This window comes from Dunckerocampus dactyliophorus, chromosome 6 (genome assembly GCF_027744805.1).
Source record: "Dunckerocampus dactyliophorus isolate RoL2022-P2 chromosome 6, RoL_Ddac_1.1, whole genome shotgun sequence".
In the NCBI taxonomy this organism is placed as follows: domain Eukaryota; kingdom Metazoa; phylum Chordata; class Actinopteri; order Syngnathiformes; family Syngnathidae; genus Dunckerocampus; species Dunckerocampus dactyliophorus.
This window is the reverse complement of record NC_072824.1, coordinates 13,545,220-13,557,671: the sequence shown is the minus strand read 5'-3', so window position 1 is coordinate 13,557,671 and position 12,452 is coordinate 13,545,220. Positions and strand designations below refer to the sequence as shown.

The 12,452-nt window shown below is 39.8% G+C and overlaps 1 protein-coding gene across 3 annotated transcripts in view; it reads left to right on the top strand.

Moving 5' to 3' along the window:
• Positions 1-12,452, top strand: part of sdk1b (sidekick cell adhesion molecule 1b) — a 369,858-nt gene that overhangs the window by 285,368 nt on the left and 72,038 nt on the right. For all 3 annotated transcript variants that reach the window (XM_054779326.1, XM_054779325.1, XM_054779324.1), the window contains 2 exons: positions 4,979-5,119; positions 10,165-10,346. In XM_054779326.1, coding sequence (XP_054635301.1) covers positions 4,979-5,119; positions 10,165-10,346 — 323 coding nt within the window. The remainder of the gene's footprint in view (positions 1-4,978; positions 5,120-10,164; positions 10,347-12,452) is intronic.

Genomic DNA, 12,452 nt, shown 5'->3' with positions numbered 1-12,452 from the left:
TGCGACTCTCTCGCTAACAGTTTTAGCGCGAGTGTGCATATATCCAGGCACACAATCATAGACAGCTTCACACGCAAGCACAGCGCTCATGGCTCAGTAGCTTAGTGCATCACTCAGAGGGAGATGTGGAAAATTCTAATCCGTGCGAGGGAAAAGGCCATCGGATGTAGTGGCATGTCGTAAGTTCAGGGACAAATGTGATGCTTGTGTATGGACACATACGGCTGTGATTACGTGGGCTGAGCTGCTTACGGAAAAGCCACAGGCTGACGAGCCTGTGCGCATTCCCCTGCCGCAACGCGTCTGGGAGCTGTAATCACTCCCCAGCCCAGGTCGGGTCGGGTCGAGTCAGACGTCAAGCGGGGTTAAGAGAAGAAGAAAGAGGACGCGCGAGTCAAATGATTGAGGGCAGAGGATATGATGGATGAAAGGTGAAAGTTTGCAAATGGGCCTGAAGAAAAATAGAGGAGATCAGAGCATGTGAGGAAATTGGAAAAAAAGGTTTGAGGAGACAGAGGGCAAGAGCTCAGGAGGGATCACGCTGCTTCAACGGAAATTCTACTAATAACGCTCTAACTACAGTGGAGCCTCCATGGTTGATTTCAACGGAAATTATTGGGGAAAATATGCCCCGAAAACACAGTTTCCCAAACTTGGAAAAGTGGTTCCTCCCAGGGAACAAAACTCTAAAAATTCCATATTTGCCACATCATTGGCATCTACTGTACATAAAAATGAATGATAAATGTGAATTTATTATATTTACTTTGAAAACTTGCTCTCAAATCACACAAAAGTTTGAACCTCTGTCTTGCATGCTGTCACGTAAACGTCAGCAAACCTTGTGAAACGTCAGCATGGCAGGCCTCAAATGGTCTTTGTGGGTTAGAGTTAGGGTCTTTTGTGGCTTTTTGCGCCCTTATTCCAATATTATAAAACATGATGCAACATGTCAGCTTTCCTCACCTGCCTTCAACTTAGTAGGCCTCAAATGTTTAACTCTGCACGTGATTTGCTTTTTCTTTGGCTTATTTGTGGCTTTTCCGCAACTCAACAAGGAAACATGACAAGAGAAGAATAATGTTCACTGAAAATTATGCAAGTATGCAAGTTTGCAGTTAAAGCAGTAATATTTCAGCATCAACACAGACCTTGTTAGGGTTTGATAATTTATTGTTTTTTCTTTTATGTATTCAATTAATTCAATATATAAATAAATGTCACGAAAATACTTTAAAAGGTTAAAAGTGAGGCACATCTATGACATGACTCACCGTGTTGCACATTACTCCTTTGTCTTTTGATTTAAAGTTTGGGCTTTTTACAATTTACTTATAGCGTTAGTTAAATTATTTGTACACGTGTATGACAGTTAAGCATGTTAGTTAAAACTTTCGTTGCTTTCAAGGAAAACTGCACTTTTTGGGAATTTTGCCCATCATTCACAACTTAAAACTTTCAGTTTGTTATCTGAAACATGAACACATATTTATTTCCCCTTTCTGTGCATACTAACGAGAGAAAACAAGTTAGTATGAGCCAGCTAACAATGCACGTCATGGGAGGTACCTATTTTGACGCTAAAGCCCTTACAAAAAAACATTAAAAAAACTGACCTGTATATTAACCAAGCTACAGCGATACTGTTATCGCAGCAGCTAACATGAAAAACTATATTTATCTGGCGAAGTAACACGACGCCTCGCTCGTCTCGGCGTCACTCACAACGCCCCAAGCCACCGCGTAAGAGTGGATACTACTGGCCCTCAATTTCGCTACAAAGACTCAACAAGATGCTCGTTTGCTGTCAGTATTTTTTACCTGAGGACTGGAGCACAGGTCTTGTGTTGGAAGACACAGTCATCCCAATGAGAGCGGACATTGTAAATGTGGTTGCTGTTTCTATGCTGCTGTAAAAGGTCTTTCACTTGTTTCGCCATTTTGCACCTCCAAGGCACTCAAAGCGCTTTGACACTGCTTACACATTTACCCACCGATGACGCAGCATCAGGAGCAACTGGAGGTTCAGTCTCTTGCCCAAGGACAAATGATCATGGGAGGACTGAGGATCGAACTTGCAACCTTCAGGTTGGGAGAAGGCCACTCTACCACCTGAGCCATGCCATCCTTAGCGTTAGCTATATGGGCTATGTTAAATCAATGCGCCTAGGAAAGACGTTTTGGTTAAATCATCAAAATATGGCAATATACTGTAAGTATTACATATTATCATCAATGTACTTGTTAATAAGCATGATCACATCATGTATGTATATATAAAACAATCCAACGTTGTGAGAGGGTTTTTTTTAGAGGGCTTCATAGTTGAAATAGGTAGCTCCCATGACATGCATTGTTAGCTGGCTCATACTAACTCGTTTTGTCTCATTAGAACGCACAGAAATGTGGATGATGGGCAAAATTCCCCCAAAAAACTGCAGCTTTCCTTTAAAACAACTAATAATGGTTTTATGGTGGCGACAGTCTGACACCGGAAAGCATTATATATACAGTGGAACCCTGCTTAGCGTCTGCTCCAGTTAGCATGTTTTTTAGTTATCATAGAAAATTTACACCACAATTTTGCCTCGGTTTGTGTGGATTATCCGGTTAGCGTACGATATGGTGTGCGTCTTGTTGTGCTATAAATGCACTGTGTGAGTCCATCTGTATTCTGAATATATATATATATATATATATTTAAATCAGAAAACGTCCTTTCTTGTTAGCATCCTAATAGCTGGCAAAAAGTTATGTCCCTCGTCAATTATGTCATCAGTGGTTGACTGAAAAAAAAATTAACCCAAAACACGTTTTTGTAGTTTTAGAAGTATAGTTTTACATAAACAATTCTAAATGCATATAAATTACAAATGAAAGGGTTAAATCAACATTTAAGGTTACCTTTATCTTCATTGAAAACTACTGTTCCCAAAGGCCCAATGTGGCCGCGAGACACCACACAAACACAATTTTCCAATTTATTTCTTGAATTCAATAGTTTTTCACATGTTTTTGATCAAAATGCTGGCACTTGCAACGTTATTTGTAGTATTGGGTGTTACACTACTGAATTCAATAAACAGCTCATGTCAAAACAGGAAGGTGGTGGTGGTTGATCTCGCTGCCACACCGTGTCTGTGGGGATACCACACCAACAATCACGTCTTCAATTAAGGTCAAGGTAACCTAAAATGTTCATTGATCCCTTTCATGCGTCATTTATATTTATTTATATGCATTTCGAATTGCTTTCTCCATGTCAAACGACAATTGTAAAACTATAAAAAGATGTTTTGTGTTTCTGGATCTGACTAATTAGATTTACATTATTTCTTATGGGAAAAATTGATTCGGTTAGCGTCTGTTTCGGTTAGAGTCATACCTTGTGGAATGAATTAATGACACTAACCAAGGTTCCACTTTGCTGTATTCAAGGGTACCTCAGTTTTTGTTATGAATCTGTTTCAAAGGGTCCTTCTAAAGCCGAACGGACGACAACCATAGGAAAACAATGTAAATCCAATTAATCCATTCCAGGCAAAAATATTAAGAAAAACACTTAGTATAGAACAATTGCAGTTTTACATGCAGAAAACAAAGCAAAATGTATATAAATGAAAGGAAGTAACAATTTGACATCACTTTTACCTTGATGGAAGACTTGTCGGCAAGGAAAGAGGGGAGGAGAGAGCCACATGAATGCTACCTTGGTACTTTGCTTCGCGTTATTTCTTGGATTCACTAGTGTTTCTCACCTTTTTTTATCAAAGAGCTGGCACTTGTAACTTTCTTCGGCCCATGGTGGTTTATTTTGCAGCTGTACACAATTTAAAAAAAAATGTTTGCCTACATTTGTTATGTAAAACGTGCAAACTGGGGTGTATGCTAACCAACGTTCCACTGTACTGAACAAAAGTATGAATGGTTCAGAAGTGTGAAACCGCAGGAAAGTCATCATCGTAATCAGAATTTGCAACATCTTTGCACAAAATGCTCTTTTGTTGTCTCCTGCCAACCGAATGAAATACAATAGCGAGTCTGCGCTTTGAAAGAGCCAGTGTCAGCTCAAATAGTCCCAGGAGATGATGAAGCACTTCCATCATCAGCATCAGCAGTGGTTGTTTGAAATAAGTGAACAATACTGAACAAACAAATGAATACCATGACATTGCAGGGCTGTGACAGGACAATGAAAAATGGGCGAAATGGCTGTTAAAGCTGTGAGACGATATGTTATAATAAGCAGCAGCAGTGCCATGTATCTCCACTTGTAAATGTAGTTATACGTAGCCAGTGGGAACTCTTTAGAGTCTCACTATAATAATTAAGAATGTGCATAATAATCCATCAGTGGATAAATTGAAAATTATGTCAATTGCACGCAATTGGTGGTTACTGAAGCCATGGAGGCAACACTGAGTTGACTACTTGACAGCTCAAGTAGACTCCACTATGTCCATTCATCTGTTCGATATAACACTGGCATGGAAACAGAAGTTTAAAACTTTCAAAAAGAGATCCCCCATTCTTCATTACATCTCTTCACAGCGATGCAAAGTGAATAGTTAGTATCCATCCATCCATGTTCTATGCCGCTTATCCATATTAGGGTCGCGGGGGCATGCTGGAGCTGACTTCGTGACGGGGTACACCTTGGACTGGTCGCCAGCCAATCGCAGGGCACATATAAACAAACAACCATTCACACTCACATTCATACCTATGGACAATTTAGAGTCTCCAGTTAACCTAACATGCATGTTTTTGGAATGTGGGAGGAAACCGGAGTACCCGGAGGAAATCCAAGCACGGGGAGAACATGCAAACTCCACACAGAGATGCCCAAGCGGAGATTGACTAGACTGTGTGGCCGACATGCTAAACACTCGTCCACCGTGCAGCCCTGAATAGTTAGTATCGAAATACTTATTATTTGTCATAATTTCAAATATCTGTTCCCGTCTCTCTCTTTCAGATTAATGCTGAGGGAGGAGGCCCCAAGTGCTCCTCCCAAGAATATTGTGGCCAGTGGTCGGACCAACCAGTCCATCATGGTCCAGTGGCAACCTCCTCCAGAATCACAGCTCAATGGAGTCCTCAGAGGATACATGCTCAGGTATACATACACTCACATAAGTGTTTATTTTGCATCCTCTGTCTATTGCAAATCACCTGGCATGTTCTTTTACATTTGAAAGAAGTGTTACAATGACCTTAAGTGTGCGTTATTATCACTGGCAAACATTAGACTGTCCAGCTAACAATTTACTGGCAACCTGCATGTGAACCCCACATTAACTGCATAGTCCGTTTCATTTCACAATATATTATATTGTGGCTTTACACCATTCATTTGTAAAACCAATATATTGTTTATGGAACCCACTATATCAGAAGGGGAAGCTAACATTAGTGGCTCTAGCATTCTAGTAAAGTGAGTCTACACAAATGTGTTATTCATGACACTTGCAAAACGTGTTGTGCTCATCCCCAAAAAATAAAATGGTCTTATAAAAGGGAAATGTGGTATATTAAACCATGGACACATGTAGCCATATGTTTTCAAGCATGGCCATGTCATACAGCACAGTTACAGTGCAATAACATTGAATGTTATCTGCACGATTCATATTCAGCATACGGAACCGCCTACGCTATTCAACTGTAACTTTTTATCTAACCAATATACTGTCTATGCCATACACACTTAAACACTATATTATACTTTTCGCTGGTCTTCATGCATATAACTTTGGACACTTCATACACATTCGCCTCCTACACAGTTAAAATATTCTCATACATAATGCGTTTTGTGTTACCATGCAATATCATTTTGCACTACACTTCATTGGCTGTGCTGCCATTGTACGCAATGAATCTAATTGTGAGTTAGGCGGGTTGTTTTGCAGTGCAACACTATTTTTAACTATGACACATGTATAAATAGCATATCTCACGTTCTCCTCAGCTGACAAAGGAACTTCTAAGCAAGTATGGAATTTGATTTTCATAAATGACCAGGTATGGAAAAGTATGGAAAATGGAAACTCGAGTATGGAAAATATTTATTTTTCGAAGACTGTTATCACTATTCTGTTTTCTAAAAGATTGATCTGTTTTTCTAAGGCGCTTGCTGGGGCAGCTAAGATGTTTGTGTGAGAGAACGCAGTATGTGACGCATCCTGATGATGATGATGATTTATTTATTTGAACATTCTTTTTTTTCTCACATTCTTTCACATCAGTGTACCTCTCATATCACAATACCAAATGTCGAAAAGGAGCAGGAAGGAGCAGAGCTTATTCAATCTTTGTTTCACATCAAATAGCTAATACATGTCACAATTACTAATACATTTCACATTAAGTGCTGATACATTTGTTCATTTTGCCATTCAAATTTTGCCTTATTGAGTATAGAAATGTTTCTTGCCACTTTATGTTGTATATTTTCAATGTGGGATTTCCAACTCATTTTGTCATCTATTATAACACCAAGAAAGTTATTATCATTCACTTTGTCAATGTCCGCACCATCTATTTGTATTTGCACACCAGATCTTTTCTGCTATTACCAAATAGCATTATTTTAGCTTTACTTAGGTTCAGGGATAATCTATTTTTTTCTTTTCAGTATAGTCATTTCATCTGTGATCATTTTTAATAGCTTTTGTGTGCTATCTTCAGAACAGAATGTGGTTGAGTTGTCGGCAAATAATACTAGCTTTCGGTCTTCTGTGACATTACAGATATCATTTATGTATAAGTTTTGGCCCCAGTATTGACCCTTGGGGTACACCGCATGAGCTATTTAGTCATGCAGATGTATGTTCTCCTAGCTTCACATATTGTTTTCCATTTGCTAAGCAGCTTTTTTAACCAGTTCAAGACTACCCCTTTGATTCCATACATTTCTAGTTTGTTAATTAAGACATTGTGATTGATTGTATCAAATGCTTTTATTAAATCCATAAATATTGCAGCTGCGCACTCGTTCTATAGTGTTGGTAGTTTCTTCAGTTATTTCGATCAGCGCCGTGGAAGTTGAAATGTTTGCTCTGTATCCATTGCTGAATAGATTTTCTATGATTTTAGAAAATTGTAGCAATAGAGAAACTGGTCGTTAGTTTGTGAATTGATTTTTGTCTACTGTTTTGAAAATTGGGACTACTTCAGCTATTTTCATTTTATTTGGAAATATACCAACCTGGAATGATAAGTTACTAATGTACGTCAGTTGTTCAGCGATGGCTGTAATGTCCTTTTTTCTCATTCCCATGTCGATACCGTTACAGTCGACTGATGTTTTTGCCTTACTTTTATTTACGATATCAATTATTTATTTTTTTGTCACACTGGTGAGGAACATGGAGTTGGGATTCCTGTTTATACTTAGATGCCCTTCTTTCGCTGACACGTTATTTAGGATTCTTTCCTCTAAATTAGGTCACCTGGATGCCATGCCATCGATACTTTGGTTCGGCACTCGATTCCGTGGAATGATACGTGGGTGGGTTAGGCGCCTTGTTTGGCCGTATGATAACCAAGACAGTGTACAAAAGCATATTTTTGGCAATAAGTTATGTCGAAAACCGGTGCTTACAAAATTTGGTGTTTTTGGGCATCAGCAAGGCACATCTTGACTTGATAATATTTGTCCACTCCTGCATGCAAAAAAAATGCCCCAAATGTGTCAAATTGTGAGAGCGTATCTTGTGTATGGCCACCTTCAGGTCATCTCACAGACTTTTAATTTAATTCCAACTATTTCATTTCAACTTTCCTCTTGTAAATTTTCTTTATATCTTTTAAAACAATAATGTATTTTTTCAACATTGTACCTAAAATTATATTTTTCCTCATTTTCAAGTTAATTTCAATAAAATTGCAACTTTTTTCTCATTAGAAAACTATTTTTTTCTCTTAATAGTTTTGACTTTACTCTGGTAAAATTTCTGATGTTGATTTTTTTTTTGTATAATTTTCCAAATATTTCAACTGTCTTCTTGTATATTTTCTTCTTTAAATATTTTGACTTTATTCCCATGTTATAAATTTTGCCCCAAACTAAGTTTCCAAAATGTACAATGTACAACTTCATGCTACTAAAATTACATTTTTCCTCATACGATTACTTTATTCTTGTGAGATTATGGCTTTTTTTTCCTTGTTAGATTACAACTCTTTTCTTAATATTTTGACTTTTGATTGATTTTCCCATTTTTACTGCTGTTGTTGTTTGTTTTTTAAGTTTCCTTGTTAAATTCAATTTATAGACCGTGCTGCGGGCCGATAAAATCACAGCCACGGGCCGCAAATGGCCCCCGGACCGCACTTTGGACACCCCTGGTCTAATATCTCTTTATCATCAGTCACACTATTTGCAATCAAAGTGCCCTCAGCTGCCCTTTGTACATTTACATAAAATTGCAGCTCAAGCAAAGAGCTTGTTATCTTTATTCACTGTGTAATCTGCTCCCACTCGAATCAAAGCACAAACTCCCCCGATTCTCTTCAGCTTCACGGGACAGGGGCTCCCACCTCCTCCTGCCCTCACCTCTTTTCTTCTTATTGTACCAGCTTGTCACTCCACGCTGCCCATTTACTCCTCCTCTATCTCCCATTTCTCCTGCGCCTCACCTTTGCTCCACCTTTCGATCTGAGTGTCACAGTGTTTATCTCCCTGCCTCCAAAAAATGTCCTGTTGGTCTCCAGTGGCCCCTCCTCACTGGATGCATCCGGGTTTATGTGCAAGAGTATGACATAGCATGTCCACTGGAGCGCTGGGTCAGCCACTGCATCAAATAGTATGACAATCTTAGAGATGCCCATGAAGATGCTGACATATGGATTGAATCTACTCTCAGCTCCAGCAGACCAGAGCTGTAAGATAGTAAAGTGCTAACTTATCCAATATACAGTTTAGCTGGATTCTTTACAAACAGTCTAAATACTTGAAAACTTGAAAACTTAGAGTACTTTAAAAGTCTTTTAATTAGGGATGCTCCAATCGTCCGGCCATCAATCAATATCAACCGATTTTTGTGAAAAAGCATGTGATCGGCATATGCCGATAAATTCCTTTCAGTGAAGATCACAAAAGCCGATCACCTCTGGCTGGTACTTTTGCAGCGAGCGTCCCCTGCCCACTGTGTTTCACACTGCACAGGAATGCCAACCCAAAACAAACATGTCTGCCGTGTGGACCTTACCTGCCATTTGTGAGAGTGATATAAATTTTGCACCCGGCATTTGAAGAACAAACACTTGACGGACTGTGGTGAGTTTTCGAGGCTTACAATGTGATTATCAGTCAAACAGCAGCTAATGTAGCCAACGCTGGACAACACCATATGTTCGCGACAGTCAGAAGTCTAAGGCAAATAACCTGAAAAATAATTGAATCCATCGGACTCGGTGACCATCCTCTCTTAGTGGTTAAAGACCCCGGGTTTGCCGACTGCTCTCTCACTTAGAGCTCCGCTGCATGATACCTGGAAGTCCTGCTCGAACGCTATCAAGCTATATACGCTCACATCCAAACACTCCTTAATAAAGGCTTCTCATCCTCTGTATGTTCTTGTGAAAAAGTCAGTAAAATATGCTTTTGTCTAAATTAAGGCGGTTTTATGGTTCTCTTTTTCATATCATATAGCCAATAGCACAGGCGTAACCGGGAATTCTGGGCCCCATGAAAAAAAATCACGTTTGAGTCTATAGTCAATTTTTGAGAGAACACACACTGTAATATAGAAGGTCATATACTAGTACTTCAGACATGTGGCAACTGCATGTCAATCTTTTTAATTAATTTCAAATTAATTTTTAATGAACAAGCCAGATGAGGTGGCTTGGACATCTGGTCAGGATGCCTCCCGGGCGCCTCCCAGGGAGGCGCCGATCGGTAGAACGCCTCGGGGAAGACCCAGGACACGTTGGAGAGACTATGTTTCCCAACTGGCCTGGGAACGCCTCCGGATCCGCCGGGAGGAGCTGGACGAAGTGGCCGGGGAGGGGAAAATGTGGGCCTCCCTGCTTAGACTGTTGCCCCCACGACCCGATCTCGGATAAGCGGTAGAAGATGGTTGGATGGATGGATGGATAATTTTTAATTTGTGGACACAGCTCACCAATATATGCATGTGTATGTGTGTTTAGGTACCGACTGGCAGGACTACCAGGCGACTACCAAGAGAAAAACATCAGCAGCCCAGAGACCAACTACTGTTTGCTGAAGGACCTGATCATATGGACACAGTACCAAATCCAAGTGGCTGCCTACACTGGAGCCGGCCTGGGCGTCTACAGCAGTCCTGTTACTGAATACACTCTGCAAGGAGGTGAGAACACAATGTAGATGCACATTTGGTCTGATTAATTATATTTTGCTATGATCTGCACATGTGAGTATCATTGTTGGTGGTGCCCAGTATACGGCATCTATATCCAGCAAGCATGGGGCCAAGGCCGACCCTGGAGATGAGAAAACGATAATGCAGCTACCCAGGTTCTCCAAATTACACAAATAAATCAGTTTTAAAATAATCTTGTAATAGGACCACCTTACAAGCGTGTGGGATGAGTTTGCACTTACTTGGCTGGCATACAACATGATTCTGAGTGGGTTTATTTTCTAATCAGGTTTCTCTTTAAATAAATCCTTGTAGAGAATTAAAATGTGAAAGGCAAAGAAAAAGATGCGATGAGGGAGTAGTACATTCCAGCTTACTACTTGAAAAAACTGTTTTTTGTTTGTGTCCTTGAAAAATTTTGTTTTATATTTCGGCCTAATTTGATTAGTCATAATGATGGGTTGCGGGTAGGTTTATAGACTCAGACGTGTGCCTCATTATGTCATTTATTGGAAGTGGCTGCAGTCGATGGGGCATCTTCTCCCTTTGTTGGACAGGGTAGTTGAACAGACTGGAGTTGTACTCTTAATAGCATTTCTTTCCTGCTGCTGCTTGTCTAGCACTCAGGCATACGTGCATACTAAGATTTCCCCAGAGGACAGAGTTTAGTCTTTTATCTGGATCTGTGCGCTGTGCGGGTTAAGAAGCCAAGCCCCACGAGTACACTCAGCATGGCAGGGGGTAAGAGAGCATCTTCAGCATCAATTAATCTCTGTATCTCTCTCTTTCTCTACCTCTTCTACGCATGGGCTTGCATTCCCATTGCGCTGCCTCTCCACTTTTCACCAGTTTTTTGGTCCGCTCTCCTCCAGTGCTCGTCACTCTCATCGTCTATGGGCCACTCTGGCTGCAGTGTAAGATATAAAAGGGCATTCCCATCATGCAACAGGGCAATATTACACTCCAGCTTCCCCTAGCATCAGCATAAACCCCTTACAGTGTAATCACCGTAACATTTGTACACGGGTGTCGCACTCTTCCTTCCACAGCCTCTTCTTCCATCTGACCGCTCTGGTAGAAGACTTACACTAAATCTTCTCTTCAGTACATGTTTGCCACATTTCTATCCCTTCTTGCTTCCATCCTCAAATAGTGGAAATAAAATAACCTTCAAAAAATGAGCTGACATTTAAATGGTACATTCTTCAGTATTCTAACTATTTTGACATTCTCAGCACTCAAAACAACTTGGTGCATTATGAATACAAAAAATATATTTGATTTGCTAATAAGCACATTTTACTTATTTTGTACATTCACTGATGGCGTTTCAGTTTTCCATGCTGCGTGACCCCAGGATGCAGAGATACAGGGAAAAGAGTATTTTGTTGCTTCACAAGCATGCCCAAATGCTCACAGTCGTTGAAGTGGCAGTAGTTGAAGTTGAACAAAAGGTGGTGCAACAGAGGTTACTGAGGTACCGTGACGTGAAAAAGAAACAGGTAATAATAATAATACCAGATGCAGCGTGATGCATCAAATGTCCAGGATGTTATGGGAACGTCATGACAAACTCACAATTGGCCAGGTCCACATACAGTACTGTTCTTAAGGGAAAAGTGCACTTTTTTTGGAATTTTGCCCATCAACCACAATCCTTATGCTAGACATGAACACGTCTTTGTTTTCTGTGTGTTTTAAAGATATAAAATCAGCTAAAAAGAGGCAGCTAATTAATGCATTCAGTGGGACACACCTATTCTGTGTGTGGTGAGGTGAGGTGTCACCTATACCAGTAAGGTAGTTTTTTGGCGCAACAATGTTAATAACAATAATAACACTGTCGCTGTAGCTTGGTTAATATGCAGGTCAAATTATGTAAATTTAGCCTTGTTAGCAGATTTTTTAGTTTTTTTCAGAGGGCTTTATAGGTGGAATAGCTGCATTCTTAACTGCCTCTTTTTTTTAGCTATTTTTTAAATATTTATAAAGCATTGAAAAGAGAAAGAGGTGTATTCATGTCTCACGTAAGGATTGTGGATGATGGAAAGAATTCCCAAAAAGTACAATTATCCTTTAAGAAGCTTACTAATT